The 19,465-nt window shown below is 36.4% G+C and overlaps 1 protein-coding gene across 1 annotated transcript; it reads right to left on the reverse strand.

Annotated features, from left to right (window-relative positions):
- Positions 1-299: 299 nt before the first annotated feature.
- On the reverse strand, positions 300-17,857 carry LOC149790550 (protein dcd1B-like). The gene is made up of 13 exons (XM_089971420.1): positions 17,666-17,857; positions 16,282-16,414; positions 14,376-14,473; positions 13,674-13,741; positions 11,529-11,637; positions 10,369-10,403; positions 8,326-8,420; positions 6,291-6,398; positions 5,702-5,796; positions 5,116-5,226; positions 3,008-3,122; positions 2,098-2,314; positions 300-438 (listed from the first exon to the last, which is right to left on the reverse strand). The coding sequence occupies exons 1-13, from the start codon at positions 17,744-17,746 to the stop codon at positions 384-386; spliced, it is 1,320 nt and encodes a 439-aa protein (XP_089827546.1). The 5' UTR covers positions 17,747-17,857; the 3' UTR covers positions 300-383.
- Between the last annotated feature and the right edge of the window lie 1,608 nt (positions 17,858-19,465).

The raw sequence follows: 19,465 nt of genomic DNA on the forward strand, positions 1-19,465 counted from the left end.
TGTTTTAAATTACAACAAAATCATCAATCATTCCTAGGCATGCAAAGAATTGGTGTTGTCTCAAATGTAATAGTAGCATAGTAGTAGTAGTAGTAGTATGTTTTTTTTGTGGGGGGGGGGGGGGCTTTCTATTTCTGTATCTCGATGACCATTCAATATCGATTCAATACAGATGCTTAAAAACACTGAAGTCAAACGTTGCACATGAAAACGTCAATATTTCAAGAAAGAAAAGTATCTAACAATATCTCCTTTATCAGAGCGAAGTTTACAGTGTAAAGGTAACTCAAAGCTTTACTTTCCAGGGAGACTTTATTTTCCTTAGGAATGCTATGGCTTGCATTGTACAAGTCCACAATATATGACAAAATATGAAATTACTATTACAGCGGTGTCTTCTCCATGAAAAGTTCCGTCATGTTGAGACGCACAAATTGCCTAAAAAAATACAGAAAGGTCATAAAACGTACGAATTTAATGAAAGGTTTAATTTTATTTTACCTCCTTTCTCGATCTGTGTTACAAAAGGAAGAGAAAGAACTTTCACTGAATCGTAGCTCTTAGCCGAGCATTAAAAGATTTCTTACGTACTATACTTTGCGGAGACTTATGTGTACATGTCACTTTAAATAAACTTTATCAAATAACATAGTTCAACATAATTTATTTTTCTTTATTGTCTTTCCAAGACTAAAACTATCGAAAACCTTATTGTTAGTTAGTTGATTTTAAGATCAGCGCCATTTTCAGCCAATGGCGGTGAGTATAATCGGTGGAAGACCCGGGAAACCCCCAGGAAAAAACACCGACCAATGGTATGTTACCGTCATGTTTTCTCACGTACCCACGTTGACCTTGCCCGAGACTAGATTCTATCGCGGACAAGGTTGAGATGGCAGTGGTCTACATATAGAGAAACGTAGGGATTTGTTTCCAATCAACATGCATATAGAATGCAAGTTACTATATCTCAGTTCAAATACACTAAAAGGTTATGAAAATACAAAATATACGGATATCTAATTGCAAGGAAATCTAAAATGACTAAATACAAAAAGATGCCTATCTCAAAATGCGTAGTTTCCAAGCCACGTGCGGCAACTCTCAATTAAGTCAAGCAAAACATGCAATAAAATGGACTGCTAACTAATGTAATCGTACCTTTAATGGAATAGCTATAAGCATATTGAATTTAGCATATTATTTTTAACATTTCGACATCTTCGGTATTCGTTGCCCAATTCTGATGACATGTTTACCACATAAGAAAACTTCCATGTTAATGACAAAATATACCTTAGAACCAATCTTAAAAAGAAAATTCAATACAAATAAATGTGTGTGTGTGTGTGTGTGTGTGCGATATTATCGGATTTTGCGAGAGGTAAATTCATCCTTGCTATACTCACCTAATGTATGCAATCAGGGTCACAGTTCATTGCTACTCTCACCTATTATGCACAGTCAGCGTCCCACGCCTCTGCTAAACACATCTATTATAAGCATTCACGGTCACGCTTACCTGCTATACTCGCCTATTATACACATTCAAAAGTCCACCTTTTTCTCTCACATCGCTGGCCAAAGTTCTGATGTGTGCACCCTATCTACACCTTGGCAGATCTTTCAGGTATTTCGGTGCTTCGGGTCTGTCACCTGTATTCCACGAGGCGGCAAGCAACTGCGTCCAATCAAACTTAAGTTGTTCAAATTGAACACTGTTCCTACAAGATCGAGACAAGTGGAACACACAATTGGAATGGACTCATAAATAAGCAATTTTCCTCTGCCGGTCCGTGTTTGTACAAATGCACATGTAATGGCTTCTCCCTGATATATAGTCATATCTTCGATCTAAAACTTACAAAGTATCCTTTTGAAGTCAATTGTCTCCACCATTTTCAACCAATGTACGACGCATTGCTGTTACACCCTGTTATTTAGTTGGCATTGCCTACTAAGGGAGACAACTTGTGAAATCCAAGAGATGTCACTACGACAAAGCTCTGAAGTATCAGTACGATCAGCCTTGTTCTAGATATGGTTAACACATCGGAACCTTGGCTAGCGGAGATGAACTTCTCTTGCTATACTCACCTATCATACGCATTCAAGGGTCCAGACTCATACGTGGCTTTTGCGTTGGCTACATATACTAAATTATTTTCAAAGTCGTAAACGGCGATGTGTAAAGTGCCGGATTGGACAACGGACACTACGTCACGAATTGTTATTTCAGCTGTGAGGTTCCCGTAGTGCTTGTTTAGCTGCCTTGCCAACACTTCACTGTACCCGGGACATAACCAGTCCATACCTATAAATGACGAAAAATGGAACAATTATCATTATCAAGGCATAACCAGTCAATAAGTAAGAACAATTATCAGTTCATCTCAAGCGAACGTTTCACTGGTCGAGAAATCGAATGATGTCATAATCATTATCGTCATCGTTATCATCTTCTAACAACTGCAAGAACTATATTGATAATTTCTACATATCAAGTTTGATGACCGGTTCCGGTAGGTGAAAATATTGGGTTCACTCAGGTTTTATCCTTCATTTTGCTTTACAAATGTTTGCCTACGTTACCAAAGTCGTTCTCAAAATGAATCTTGAAAAATCTTCGGAATGCATTTCAACATGTCAAGGGCTATAAGTATTTAGTTTGAAAACAAATCTAGATTGTATCCTCTCTTTTCAAGGCAGTAATGGGCGTAGTGAAATGTTTGGGATAACCTGTTTCAAAATGGTTGCCGAAGATACACTCAACAAAATTGGGTTCCTATATCAATGACAGACAATAAGAAGGTAACGTCAATATCTATAACATTCAAACGTGTATTCATAAATAAGACACCGATTTGTGCAAAACGCTTTAATTAGGATGTAATGTGTGCTATCAAAACTGTATACGGGAAATGTTAGAGTGATTCTTTCAAATTAAAATATAAATGAAAGCAGGAATGAATAACAAAGAAAGCATTGAAAGAGCGAAGAATCTTACCCCAGTATACTGCATTATTAATCTTTGGGTGCCAATCTGCCTCAGGCATCATGTTGGTATCGTCCATGAAGTTAGCGACAGAGGCTGAATACTCCACGCCACGGAAGGCTTGCATCTTGATGAGGAAAATGACACGCGTAAAAATACATAAACATTACAGTTTGTACAAATCGAAGGATTTTTAATTTTGATTATTTGATATTAAATAAGAGGGAAAGTCGATTGAATTACTAGTGCTGCAAATTTATCAATACATTTTTGTCAAAAAGAAGAAGCTGTTTCCTCTTGAATTATCTTTACCTTTACCTATTCTTTGAGAAAGTATAGTCGAATTATACATCAGTTTGCCTGTGTTTTAACACGAAGTGTACAGTCAAATTATACATCAGTCTGTCTGTGTTTTGACACGAAGTGCACAGTCAAATTATACATCAGTTTGCCTGTGTTTTAACACGAAGTGTTCAGTCAAATGATACATCAGTTTGCCTGTGTTTTAACACGAAGTGTACAGTCAAATGATACATCAGTTTGCCTGTGTTTTAACACGAAGTGTACAGTCAAATGATACTTCAGTCTGCCTGTGTTTTAACATGAAGTGTACAGTCAAATCATACATCAGTTTGCCTGTGTTTTAACACGAAGTGTACAGTCAAATGATACATCAGTTTGCCTGTGTTTTAACACGAAGTGCACAGTCAAATTATACATCAGTTTGCCTGTGTTTTAACACGAAGTGTACAGTCAAATCATACATCAGTTTGCCTGTGTTTTAACACGAAGTGTACAGTCAAATCATACATCATTTCATCATTTCGAAGTATATTTATAATGTAATAAGATTTGTTGCTTAAAATAAAGTTGATACTATGTGCCCCCACTTCTGACACAAAAGTTTACCGATCCGGTGGTCTAGTGGTTAGAGCGTCAGCCTCGGAAGTGAGAGGTCGTGGGTTCGAACCCCCGCCGTGTCATACCAGAGACTTACAAAAATGGTACTAACAGCTACCTCGCTTGGCGCTCAGCGTTAAGAGGTTAGTGTTGGGACTGGTCGGCCTGGTCTCAGGATAATGTGACTGGGTGGGACATCGTGCTACGTGTCTGCAGCATGTGCCCCAGTGCTAGACACCACTCTAAGCTGCCACACTGTAGACATCGTAGCGATATGACTGAAAAATTGTTAAAAGCTACGTTAAAAATCCTAATCACACACACTCACACACACATAACTAAGTGCCTATCCATCCATATATATGCAATTGGGAGGCGCAGATTGAACAAAACAAATAACAAACAAAAACAAAACCAGCGATTTCATATTACCATATTCCCTCCTTAAATTATGTGGTGCCATGATATGGATCTTTACACATCCGCTGCAAAATAATGATATATTTGCGTACCATATTTCATAAATGTCTCAACCGTTCCGGTGGCGATAGGTGGTTAGAGCGTCCGCCTCGGATGTGGGAGGTCGCGGCTTCGAACCCCGACCGAGTCATACCAAACGCTTATAAAAAAAGTATGGTATTAACAGCTGCCTCGCTATGCGCTCAGCATTATGAAGTTAGAGTTCGGAGTGGTCAGGATAACGTGACTGAGTTGGAGATGATACTACATGTCTGCGGCATGATGCCCCAGTGCTAGACATCGCTATAAACCGACAAACTGCAGACATCGTAGCGACATGACTGAAAACTTGTTAAAGCTACTTTAAAAGTCCAAATAAGACACACACACACACACACACACACACACAGATACACACACACGTGATATATCTGTATCTCAAAGTACTTCAGAATTATATTGCTTAAGGAGAAATCTGTTAGACTGATATGTGACTTTGACCTTAAAGATAAAAACATGCCCGTGATACGTAATACATTTTCTATATCGTTATATTCCCTGGAAGAAATCAAGAGCGATTAGGGACGGACTATTTAATTTTCGCCGGTGGTGCGCGGAGCTAGAATCTGTTGAGAAATCGGCTCTCAAATAGCTTCAAGAAATATCCTAACTCTGTTTTATAGAAATAAAAAACGAAATTTTATATATTATGTTAGTTGAAAACAATTATATAATCGGTCCTGTAACAAGTAAGTAAGTACCTTGCCATCTCCGACACCAAGAATAAGATCACAAGTACGATGAGCAGTTGACATTCTTTTTTCCGCATCGTCCAGTGTATTGTCGAATTGAAGAATATCCCTTAAGATAAACTGTGAAAAAGGCAAAGAAATCAAAATAAATTTAAACAAAACTCAATTCTTAAAGGTCTTTAAAATAAATGCAAATCATAGGAAAATATCTGAACATCTAGTAAGAAGCATCGAGCAAAAAATCCAATTTAATTCCAGGAGTTTTCGGCGCTTCTTCTATAATTGTACACAGCGACATCATACAAATTTGCGCTTTGAGTCAATTTTATTTGTGAATGCTTTACAAATAATTGACCACAGTGCAGTATGGTGTCCGGCAATATCAAGCAATACGATGAACTCTTAACAGATTCGTATTTTTGGTGAATGGATAATATTAGCCTGCATAATCACTTCATTTATACTTGCACGAATTATCACAACATGCAACGAGGTAACAGTTCACAAATTTACTTTATTTTGCCCAGATTTAAGAATTTGAATGCGTTGACGTATTGTAGCGTGACCGATATGAAGATCAGCAGCATATACTTACAGTAAAAGGAATTCCAAATCTGGATTCTCGTCCAAAGGTGTCATCGGGATAAGACACGCCAATCTCAGAAATGGCCAACCTTTGCGAGCTATAACCTAAAATAGTTATTTCCTTATATTTTCTTCTTCTTTTTCTTTAAACTGAGATCAGTTCTTAAAGGTGCACCACACAAAATTTTAATAATCAACATAAATATGGAAGGGAAACGAAAGAAAATGACTGAAACAATTGTTAGATAATTGTTAACAAAATGTAGCCATCATCATGGTTAAATAGACCTTATTCAATTGTACAAATATGGATGCCTCTATGGCCTGGTCAGTCTATAGTAAATGAAAGTTACAAAAATTAGATGAACAGAGCATGCATATAAAACGAAGGAGGAAGAAAAACTATAAAGAAAGAATATTTAAACAAAGATTAGTGTATAAAAAAATTTAAAAAATAAACTTAAAAACGTATGAAAAGTTGAGATAATATATAGCTACAAAATACGGCTATTTCCTTGGTGGACCTAGGTAAAACAAATGCATACGAAAGATTACGAGATCTGGTCTGAGGCGTATTACTGTATCGGCTATCTAGTTACCAGTTATGGATCCGAACCACGCCGTCCAACCGATGTTCGCAAAAGCATGACCATATTTCGGGTCAGATGGGTGATACACGGTGACTTGTGGATAATCTTTAAATGGACCTGTCACAAGAATAGAAGCATGATAGATCCAAGCACATTACCACGATTTGAGTATTAATTTGTGTGTACGCGTATGTGTTTTAATCTTAGGTGAAAAATGGTTGGTGCTTAATGTGAACATTTCGTATTTCCATAGAAAGATTATGATATATTTTCTCTTACTTTAAAGAATTACTGTTACTTCAAAACTGATCAAAGATACCCGAAATTTGGTGTGTAAGTTTCTCTCTCTCTCTCTCTCTACATTAAAAATAACATGACATGTAAAGTGTTGGCATAAAGCAAATGATATACCAGTACTATTGGTATATCAAATTGTGATCTGCCGATGGCGCAATAATACGAATGTGTAAACATTCTCTCAACCGCAGGCCTATAGATCAATGACGAATTTCTACTCATTCATTAATCATAAATGACATATGAAAATAACGACAAAAAGTACTAATAGTACACAATTTCATCGGAATCCTTTCTTTTTTCCATTCTCCTCTCGTGCGTAAATGACAAAATAAGCACAAATATAGAGTGAGAGAGGAAAACATATTGCACTGGACGAAAACATTAAAACTGAACTTGTACCAAGTAATCTACAGTAACCTGATTCGTCGTAACGGTATCTTTACGCTTTATGTGGGATCTGTATACAGTGTTCATAATACCAATGATACATATTTGCAATATCCAGTGTAACTAGGCCTTCATGTTAACTTTGTTGGTTACGAGGCACACATACTGTATTGCGTTAATCCTTTGTTGTTGTTTCTTAAACCTATTATAATGTTCTAAAAATCGATTATTAATTATTAAATATAAAAATGTCCAAATGTCGCCCTCTCCCCCCCCCCCCCGGATTATCGTAGCTAAATACGGATGAAAATACGAGCGTTGGGGATTTCCGCTTGTGTCATACGACGATGTCTCTGGACCTATGGACGATGGTAATGTTAGTCCAGCCGTCCAAAGGGGAGAGAAAGAGAATTTTTATAGTCTTTATAAATTTTAATTAAAGCAGAATAATGACTTAGATGAACTGTCACTGTATTAAAATGTTTTAATTACCTCTTGTTGCTTCGTCACTATGTTTCTGTTCCATGCTAATTTCCATACACCAGTACGTGAAAGCCTGACAGTACAGGCACAGTGTGTACAAGAAGCTAACCGTGTTTGCAGTGAACTACTTCATAAAAACCATATTTCATGTTTAAATCATGATTGTCTTATACTGGTTTAATAAATGTGAATTAAAATAAAAACTGAAAAAGAAAACAATCAACTAATCAATTTGCTTATGTGATTGTGAATAAGAAGAAAAATCGTAGAAATACATTTTGTAGCAGACACACTCGCAGGGATGTGATGAGTTTATTCACTCGTCAATACACATTTGTCAGGACATATCGTAACTCCATTCCAAGTGCAAATATGTGTATTTGTATGTGATATAATTAAAATATATGCATGGTATGTACGCCGTATAAATGATATACCACTCGTTGTATAGATTTTTCGTCGAAAGTAAACTCGGGCAAGACTCGCTTCCTTTTAATAAAAAAAAAATATATATATTTCGTGGTATATCATTGATACAGCGTACTTACTATACATATAGTCTCTCTCTCTCTCTCTCTCTATACATACATATATATATATATATATATATATATATATATATATATATATATATATATATATATATACACACACACACACATATACATATATATATATATATATATATATATATATATATATATATATATATATATATATATATCAGCATATTCTACGAACATCAGGCATTTTTCCTTTGGAGTAGAATAATACTGACGACCAAAAACTCACGGAATGGGCCAATACATATTTGGAAGTAGAGAGCATTTATAATTTTCAATCCCTCTCAAAAAAAGATATAATTAAATAATACCATCAGTGTTCCAATCCAATGATCTGAGCTGCAGAAGGGACCCTTTCTTTAAAACAGCATTCCCCCAAGCTCCGAACATGGAACAGTGACCTTTCCTTGATTAAATAAAAACCATTTTTCAGTATGAAAAATATTAACATTTAAATAAAATAAATATATTTTTAATACACTGTATGCAATATAAACTTACAATGTGACGAAATAATTTAAAGTCCTTAACAATGGCAAAATTTAAAGAGCTTTTATAAAACAAACAACAACAAAAAAATCCCCTCCTCTACCAAAACTAAATTACTAAAACATTGATTTGCCGTAATTCAAACAATATTTATTTAAATAAACATCTCGATTGGTTGTAATTCAAACATTCTTTATTGAAATGAGCATCGTCATTGGCCGTAATTCAAACTGCTTTTATTTAAATGAACAAATTGATTATATTTCAATTTCTAGTTGGCAGTTTTTATTCATTCCTTAAAAGAAGAATATCAGGTTTAATTAAGATTCGTCCATGCCGTAGGTCTTCCATTACCGGTTCGATGAGTATACCCGACAATCATGTATATGTAAGCATGTTATAAAGCTTCTGACAATGAATAAAAACGGTTACTATACCATTTCCGATCTTATCCAATATAATTTTGTTTAAATAACAAAAGCAAGATAGCAAAATTTCAATGACAAATGATTTTTTTTCTAAATGAACGTTAATTATGACAGAGGGAAAACAATTATCCTTATAATGCCAATACACTTGTATTGAGTTAATCCATACACACGGTATGATAAAAACATTTTGAAACATACACATGAAATCAATATAAGTTTCAAAGCACAATTTTAAATTCTTTAACAATTAACTTTTTCGTATTGAGAATAGACAAGTATCTCTGTAATTATTCTTTGAATCCATGTTTTATTATAAGAATATCTGGCGTAAACAACGTGGTGTGACACACTTGAACGCCATGGAAAATTTCCTTTACAAATTTCGACCCTCAACCTGCTCCCGAAATAGAAAATTAAACAAAATGACTTGTTTGATTATTTCTTTGAACTAAACAGAAAACTGCAGTTTCACAGTTTTTGGTCTTATTTTTAAAACGATAGAAATAATTTATGCCAAAATCCCAAAGAGTTTTGTTATCTTGAATTAAAATTTAGTTTAAAAAAGATGTCTTTCTTTGCGAACAAATACCTATTAGATTCCGCCTGGACCCTTTGTATTAAATGTTCTTGATTTAGGTCGTTGTTGTTGTTGTTGTAGGGTTTAACGCTATTTTTCAGCACACGATAGGCTATAGATGGCGGCCAGTATTAATGGTGGAGGAAGAACCCGGGAAAACCCCAGAAAGAACCACCGACCCACGTTAAGCTACTGGTAAGCTTTCTCACATACCCACATTGGCTGAATCCGAGACTCGAACCCACGCAGACAGAGGTGAGATGGCAGTGATCCGTAACGGACAGCGCTTTAGACCACTCGGTCACTCGGGGCCCCTTTGATTTAGGTCAAAGTTTTGCATAAAGATAACCTTGCTAGACATCTGTTCCGAAAAAATCACGGTTTGTCGTAAAACTTCTTGAAAAACATTATACTAGACCCTCTCTCTAGCACACTTACTATTACAAATATCAAATATGGCGAAATATCCAGCCCTGATCTGTTTATTCATAGAATGTTAATATAAAACCCCATTACAAAAAAAAACAAAAAAAAAAAAAAAAAAAAAAAACACCTTGCTGCAAGGCATGACACGAATGGGACAGATGACGTCGGTTATAGCGACGAACCATTCATTTTCAAGGCTGGCAGAACATCGCCATAGTGTGATATTAACGGTCAATTTACGATACTGTGATGCTCTTATAAAAGTTAACTTTCGAATGAAAACAATCACTATTTGAAAAATATCATCGATTTGCTGATGATCAAGTTTTAAATTAATGAAAGCTTTATATTCATATCAGCTGACTATTCCTCTAGCTCTGATAATGTTGATTCGTTAACTTGTCAAGTTCAAGATATTTTTTTAAACTTACGTCAACTCTCCAATCATGTGGATGCGAAGCAGTCTCTGAAATATAATATATTTGTGCAATTGTTAATGAGAGTAAATAAACTATATTTTGTTTGAAAAGGTAGAAGTTTGGCAAAAGTTTAACTTGTTATTTAACTATTTTAAATTACAGTGTTTTCAGGGAACATATTTACATTAAGCAACAACAGCGGTTGTTGCTAAGTGCAAAGAACGTACAATGATGCAACTCCTGCGATGATAGCTTATACAATTCTTTCTCGAATAATGGACGATAATGCGATGTCCACTTTTAGATGTGAAATCTAAATCTATTTTTTGTATGGTGTCGCGAAACAGTGTAATAGGGGACTGTCCCGTGCTAATTTCCATGCGTCAGGTGTGTGACATTTTACTGGATAAATCGAAATTACCAGGGGACAATTCCACCCTTGCAAACTGGGGCATGATGGACACATGGAAATTGCCAAGCAGGGGACAATTTCACCTTTGACCAAGAGACTGGTGCGTTGTTAAAGTCGTCGTTGTTGTTGTTGTTGTTGTAGGGTTTAACGCCATTTTTGAGCACATGATAGGCTATACATGGCGGCCAGTATTAATAGTGGAGGAAGAACCCGGGAAATCCCCGGAAAGAACCACCGACCCTCGAGAAGCTACTGGCAAGCTTTCTCACATACCCACATTGGCCAAATCCGAGACTCGAACCCACGCAGTCAGAGGTGAGATGTCAGTGATCCGTAACGGAGAGCGCTTTAGACCACTCGGCCACTCGCCCCCCCCCCCCCCCCCCATAGTTAAACTCAATTTTGTGACAAATGTGTTATGGTAATAAACATGTCATGAATCGGTATGTATATAAAGCGTGGAAAATTAATAATGTACTTGAGATAACTGACTAAACACCAATCGTGTAATTAGAGAATTCAGAGAAAAATTTAATATGCAAAAGCAACTCGTTATACATTTTCCCAAGTTTCAGATAACATAATCGATTTCAATCTACACATATATAGGTGTTTGTGCAACTAAAACGAATACGATATGGCCACGTCTTTCATGCAACAGCGCAACGACAAAAAGTCTATAGGCATAACTAAATACATTAATTTTATTTTGGACTACACTAGCTTTTTGTGGTCTAAGAGCAAAGAGCTGCGCACTTACCATCATATCAACACCTGAGGCGTCACTTAGGCCTCTTGCCTCTTCGAAGAAATATTCACCAGTGTATCGTCTCGTGATAGCGATTTCCAGGTCTAGAGCCTCGTCAAGCCTGCATTCAATGCAATGAAATAGGTTTCTATTATCATTTCTCCATCTGTTTATTTCCTTGTTAAATTCGATATTTTTCCGCTCAGGAGGATCAAATCGTGTAACATGCAACCTCTCCCCGCCCCCTTCTCAGACGTATTTGTCAAATATCTAATATGAACGGTTATTTTCGTTAGTATTTAATTTTGTATGTCATGCAGAAAATGAGCGATACAAGTTGTGAAATACTTTCTGTGAGGCGTTCATGATTAAATAGGGAGCACACCAAAAAAAAAAAAAAAAAATGATAGGAGATTGAAAGACATTATAATGCAATAATACAGAAACTTTAAGCAACATTTCTTGTAGAACAAGAAATACATTACAAATTTAAACTGGCCACACTTACAATTACATGTACACGCAAATTCGAAATGCGTCATTTAAAAAAAAAGTATTATGTTTTTGTCCATCGTCAGTGTTATATGGCATATTACAGTGTCCATTAACAGTGATATAGTACAGTGCCCATTAACAGCAATATATGGCATAGCAAACAGCAAAGAGATTATTTTTATGGGTTAAAGGTAAACTTTTTTCTAAGTCCGAACAACTGACGAACCGTCTAGTGAGGCATAGACACACCTACTTCAGAAACAGTATAAACACCTTGCCATCCCCTGGCATGCTTACAGTAAAAATGGCGACCGCTGGATATGCACTTACTACAACACTAAAGAATTTTCCCCGTTTTTTATCTGAAAATTACTCGAAATTGAATATCTTCAATTCAGACAGCAAGAATATGTTGATATTTGTCAATAATTTTTTTATTTTACTTTAACGGTTACCATATGCCAGCGGTGTATACTGACAAGTATGAGACCATTTGACTGACTTTATTATAGGGTTTTTGATCATATTATAAAGTCTTCCCTCACTTTAGAAATAACCATATATTCCTTTACACTGTGAAATTTTGATATCCCTAACCCGCTCATTTGCCATTTTTCATTTTTGTGTATGGGATGAAATCAGGCAGAGAAACTTGATTGTTCACAAATCACCGTAGGCTGCGGATACCTAGCATGTCATACATGTACGTGGTCATTGCCAATGATGGTTAACTACGAGTGGTTTGAGATTGAATATTTTCATTGGATATAATGCTGTCGTTGGTGGAGCTTCATCCTTCGCCAATGGGAATTTCGATTCTTCCTGAGAGTAATACTGTACGAACGTAATGGTTTCGTATTTGCATAGGTGATATGATGTTCCGAACTCATATTTAACTGATTTCCTTATTTTTTTGTATAATGCTCGCAGGTTGTTTTTTCTTTCTTTCGAGTCCTTGAAATCGATGCATGTGTGCAAAATGCATTACGCGAAATTGAAAGAATACAACAGGGAATTATACTTTAATTTTACAAGACAGTTCATCGGAACCACTGGTTAACTTTTATATAACCAGACATCACTATTTTGATTCGTCCTGGAACTTTGATACCTATCAGTCTGCATGGAATACTGGGGTTCGGGGTGGTCACACGAAGCACTTGCAACAAACATTTATGTGACGTATAAGCCTTAGCAAACGTGGGGCCCGATTCGGATAATTTTGGCGGGGCCCCCCTGGAATAACGCGCGGGCCCCCTGAGAGCACCGCATTTGGAAATAAACTTTTAAACAAACAAGTTTTATATGATATTGAACGTAAGATTTTCTTCTATCTCTTTAAAATTACTTACTCTCTGCATATATATTTTTAAACATTACTAACGCGTGGGGCCCCTGCGAATGTGGTGCCCGATTGGGCCAAACCGGCCTCAGGCCAGCACTGTATAAAACCAACCGGAAGTCAGATGAATGCAATCTGGATAGCAAATAATTGGAACTGACAAATAGAACATCTAGTTAATTCAGTTTATTCGATCATCGTGCCTTTGTCTTCAGAAGTTTAAACATTTTATGAGCGTGGGCCATAATATACCGCGCAACGTTCCTTTCCATAATCTCTCCAGCAATATCATTACCATATAATAAAGAATAAAAATTTACCCCAAATTTGCCACATCCTGAAGGAACCAAGGTTTGAAAATATGCACAGTACTGTTTATTGCTTCTATCTGAATAGAAGAAAAAACGTGTATGTAGAAGAGTAACACTGACGCTTTTCATGTTTTACAAATAACGAGATCTTTATTCTAAACAAATGTAAAAATTTCTTCCGAACATTAATGGTATATTTTTTTCAAAACTTTTAATAACCCTATACATTAATTATCAGGTTCTGGTTATATTTTATTATAATTCAAGCGGCTAAAGAATATACGAATTCCTTCACTATTTCAATTTAGTATTTGTCCACAGTTGTTCAGAAAGATCATGCACAACATAATTTTTTTTAAAATAAATTTTAAATGAATTAATTCAAATATTTTCATTTTGATTTGATTAATTATTTTAATTGTCTATACATTGACACATTCTGCCGGTTATTACGTAGGTATTTTTACACTGATTTATTAGATATGAATTTTGTTTTTAGTTTGTTTCTCACTGATAGACAGATAGGTAAGTAATAAATTATATATAAAGATAAGTAACTTTTGATATATTAACTTACTGACGTTTCAAACTGTTGAGTTAGGTTAGAAAAGATATTTAAATAAATTTATTTTAAAAAGACATTGTTTCGCATATAATATTGAATGTCTGCAACATCCATGTAACAAGTCATCGTAAACTAGCAATGCTTACAATCTGTTCTTCCAGGTAAGTCCATACGTCGTCCAAAAAGTGATTAGCTTCCTCTTTCATTAGAGTGCCCTGTGCATACCCCATCTCATACGGTGTACCTTTTTGGCGAAAATAGGGCAGAATTGGTTACTTAACCTTTCTCTCTCTGTCTCTCTCTCTCTCTCTGCATTTTGTATTTAGCAAATGTAAAAACACAATTAAATATCTTATGAAACAATGTTACAGTGACTTTAATTAAGCTTAGATTTTAAACTAAAAATGACAAGAACACGTCTACAGTAAAAGGTAGTCATTACTACAAAAGCAAAAGCAACTGATGAGGGTTCTTTTTAATAGTTCACTGACTCATAGGTCGTATATATTCGTACTTTAATCTCCATATTTCTTATTTATGGGAGTTCGAACATATTTAGCAAACCAAACGTTTTACTAAACAATATGATTCAGTCGTCGCACGAAATTATTTTCATGGGACTTACTGTGTGTATGTACAATAGTTAATTCAAAAACCTTTGACTCAGTGTTGATGGTCTCTGGAAGATGAACGGGATCTGGCTACCCAAACAATTCATCATAATTATTAGGTAATTCTTTGATGGCGTGCTCGCTCACGTCGTGGACGACGATTGGTCGCCTGAACTATTCCCAGTCAACGGTTGAATCAAGCACGGCTATGTGTTGGCCCCAGGCCTTTTAAGTATGATTTTCTCCGCAATGCTGACAGATGGCTTCCATGACAGCGACACTGAGAATGACATCAGACACTGGACTGGTGTCAAGCTCTTCAATCGAAGGAAACTACAGGCAAAGTTAAATTAAGAGACCGTTCGTGATCCTCCCATTTGTTGATGAATGATCCCTGAATGCCAAATCCGGGTCTGGCAAGCAATGGAAGATGGATAATTTGAATTCAACCTTTGAAAGTTTTGGTCTCACAATCAGTATCAAAAAGACAAAGACGGTGCACCAAGCAGCACGAGGAAAATCTGATCTGTATAGCCGATCAACACGGTGAATGGCCATACCTTCCAGGCCAAAAGGCAAGTTCAACTTACTCGGTAGTAGGGTCTAATGTGCAGTCCACATCGAGGACGAAACCAACGCCATAATTGTCAAAAGAAATGTGTCCTTCTGAATATCACATGCAAATGTGTGGTGGAGCAGAGTCATCCATCTGCAAATAAATCTGAAGGTCTGCAAAACCATTATGTTGCCGCGCCTGCCGAATGCATGTAAAACATATACGGTGTGCAGACGCCATGCCAAAAAGTGGAACCATTTTCACATGAGCTGATTGTGAATGAGATGGCAGAACATGGTCTCACTCCCCTGTCTATGCACGATATCTTTGTTCTGGCGACACGTGATTTCTTCCAACATACCAGCTGGCAGGTAGTAATATGCGCAAGGGGAAGATTTTTAAAAGCAATTGGTTGTAACCGATACGACAAAAATATACAACACTAACGAATATGTGGTTTTCATGTATGGACTTTCAAATATAAGTTTAGTCATAAACCTCCATATTTGACTATTAACGTTAGATTTAAAACTAACATGTTGCAGAGGGGTCATCATTTAATTTTCTTTCTGATGAGATACAAATTAATGTCGCATTCATTGCTCTAGAAAGGATATTGTTTACAGATTTCTCATATCAATTATCACATCGTTATATATAAGTTGTATTCCAATACGTCAATATACAAAAAGGGTACTTGATGGACTTATTGCATTTGTATGATCTATTGTATTTGATTAATAAAAGAAAATTGCTCTGAAATCACTCTTCCGAGAAGAATTTTGTTTCTTTCTTCGTCATAATCGCCGTCATCAATGTCATCATCTTTTCCTTGCTCTTTAAAAAAAACAAAACTCTCAAAAAGTCAGTTAGAATCCATTTTACCCCAGACATGGACGATCTTGAAGGAGTCTTCTCCCTCACCAACCGTGTAGACCTTGCCATTCGGAGCAGTGCGGAGGAGCTGAGGAGGTCCAGTGGATATCGGATTAAGATTCTGTTGGGCGTCTGGACTTGGCTGCATAGGGAGAGAGAAAAAAAATATTGCCTGAATGCTCGTCTCAAAATGTTTGCGAACCATTTATCAAAATGTATTGGAATCACATGAAATCGTCATCTGCGTTGCGTTTTTCCCCAACAGTCAGTTACAAAAGTCGAGTGCTCTGGAATGATTGTTATTCGGATGTTTATGGCGTTAAAAATTCATACGCACGTAATATCAGGAATACATAAAGCAGTTATTAAACACAATACTGCGGACATGATTTTATAAGTTACCTAATGGTTTGGGCAAATTGTAAACTGCAACTTACATATGCTTAGAGCAAAGTTTACTTCTTGGGGCAGCTAAGAATGCCAGTTTAAATTAAAACTAGAGCTGCTAAATGTAGATGAAATAAACTGTTTATTGTTTAAATTATTCATTCCAGAGATGAAATAATGTTCATACCCATGTCCTGAGAAATTACCTATACGAATGGATTTATTTATATAGTAAACTACTTTAAAAAATGAATACACTTCTAAAATGTGCATTACGTGAGCTCCATATTTAAAAAAAATGCGTGGTGATTGAAGATGGCGAAATATTAACATGTTTTCAATCCGTTTTCGTTGTTCGTATTATTCCAATAATGTCATCATTTTCCACACGTCTACAGGAACTGATCTGAAAGTGACCCATTTCTTTGAGGATGGCGACCCATATTTTGAATTATTTCATATGACTCTGCAAGTTATATCTGAATGACCTACATTATTCAGTGAAAGGGAAAACAAAGTTAAATAGAAAATACAGAAAAGGGCTTTTTCAATTATACATATGCAGAATGCGTAATCAATTTTAAGGATATTATTCGTGTTAAAACAGTTTATTTGTAGAGCGGCGTGGCTCATTGGTTAGCATGCTGGACTCACCACCAAAAGCATGACCAGCTTAGGCCGGCGTGTGTACCAGCCAAGTTGCTTTACTCTGATTGTGTCTACACTAAAGCGCGTGTACCAGGCAAGTTGCTTTACTCTTATTGCATCTACACTAAAATAGCCAGGTGTTGTTGTGCCGTAATAAACATTAAAAACAGACCAAGCATTTTATTTGTATGAAACGATATTCCATAATGTACTAAGTTTTCTTCACTATTTCAAAGCACATCTTGGATATGGTTTATATGTCTAATTATCAAGCCATATCGGATTCGTTCGTACGTTGGGTGTGTGTATGTGTGTGTGTGAGAGAGAGAGAGAGAGAGAGAGAGAGAGAGAGACGTACTTTCCCACTGCAGTAAGCGCCTTGGCATGTTCTTACTATGAAGGAGAAACCAACGAGAAACAATAATGTCCACTGCTCCATTTTGCAGTCTAATTTTATAATGTAGTGCTCGAGGACTAAATAACACTATCTACAAATTTATCTTATCTATGACCTGCTTAAACCAATATACAAGAATATAACGTTTGAACTGTCCCTGAATTCTTACCATCCGTCTACAACGCAAAGAGTTCAAAGGTCATACGGAAGTCCAGTTGAGTTAAGATATGAACAAATACGATTCGTGCAACAAATCATATTTTGCTCTACGATTTGCATATCCTAGAAGACAACACATGAAATATGGAATCCCCCGGCTACACATTTCGAATTATATCATTTATTTTTATGTCGACTAGAGGACTCATTCACAGTTGATGGTGCCAGAGTCTAGAATATGTACACATATAAGAAATGTTACATTATGGGTTACATTTTTATCAGCTCTCTTATTACAACCAATATAAAATATTTTTTCTAATATATTAGCCAAAATGAAAAGCTTAAATGGGTTAGAACTCGCATCAAGCAATCTTCATGGCACTGGTGGTGATTTAATGAATAATTCAGTGGGACCTGCTGCAGCATCGAAACGATTTCTCCAGTGGGGTAGCTCTTTCAGAGATAAGAAGAATTGTCGAATGAGTCAGTATGCCACTGGACCGCCACCAACATGAAAATTCAAAAGCGGAGATAAAAATTGGGAGTACATGTGTTAACCCATTTGGTGGAGCTTTGGACCTCGTCAAGAAAACGTAACGGGTTCGATACCCAACATTGCCAGCTCAGTTCGACTGCCTCGACATACCTTGGTAAAGGTATTTGCTCCCATTTCATCCGCATTATACAGACAAACACATGTTAAAAGTGTTGCTAAAACCAACAAAACGAAATAAGCAAATCAAACACCTTTGAATTTGAGAAATTAGAGGAAAACAAAATACAATGGACGGGCAACTCTCGTACGTTCAAACTACAGCTAGCAGATATTCAGTATGCATACGTACATACATACATACATACACACACAGATAAATGAAAAAGAAAAGACTAGAACCATTAAAATACAAAGTCAATTTGTTTAAATATACTTTTTTTAAGGACATAACTTGTACAAACTACAAGACTTACTCAAATTGATCATCAGGGGTCGCATACCTGGGGGAAATGGTTGCCTCCACTGGTCGCCTCTTACGATCGGAGGGCACATAGGCTATTATAAATCCCCGAGCCTGCCGAGGGCATATCATTACAAAACAGGTTTACTACTGTACTGTCTGTTCTTCAGTTAGCTGTGTCTTGATAAAAGTCTGAACAATAACTATGTGTGTTTGTGTTATTTGGATATTTAACGTAGCTTTAACAGTTTTTCAGTCATATCGCTAAGATGTCTGCAGCGTGGCAGTTTATAGCGATGTCCACCACTAGGACATCATGCCGGACAGATGTAGCACGATGTCCCAACCAGTCACATTATTCTGACATCAAGCCGACCAGTCCTAAAACTAATTTCTTAATGCTGAGAGCCTAGCGAGGCAGCTGTTAGTAGCATTTTTGTAAGTGTCTGGCATGACTCGGTCAGGGTTCGAACCCGCGACCTCCCGCATCCGAGGCGGACGTTCTAACTACAAGGCGACCGGAGCGGTGAACAATTAATGGCTGTATCTCTATGACCTGCAACTTATTTCAGATGTCAAAAAAACTGGTGCATAAATCTCAATGCAGGATCCTGCAAGGCCGTTTCCATTAAAAGAAATCACC

This window comes from Sinohyriopsis cumingii, chromosome 10 (genome assembly GCF_028554795.1).
Source record: "Sinohyriopsis cumingii isolate HCF-2022 chromosome 10, ASM2855479v2, whole genome shotgun sequence".
Taxonomy (NCBI): domain Eukaryota; kingdom Metazoa; phylum Mollusca; class Bivalvia; order Unionida; family Unionidae; genus Sinohyriopsis; species Sinohyriopsis cumingii.

Excerpts from the sequence above, each read along its gene's own strand:
- LOC149790550 (XM_089971420.1), bottom strand. The coding sequence starts at position 17,746 with ATGGAGCAGTGGACATTATTGTTTCTCGTTGGTTTCTCCTTCATAGTA. Across the intron at positions 14,474-16,281 it reads CAAGATCGTCCATGTCTGGG|GTACACCGTATGAGATGGGG; the intron begins GTAAAATGGATT and ends TTCGCCAAAAAG. Across the intron at positions 6,399-8,325 it reads ATTGGATTGGAACACTGATG|GTCCATTTAAAGATTATCCA; the intron begins GTATTATTTAAT and ends TTCTTGTGACAG.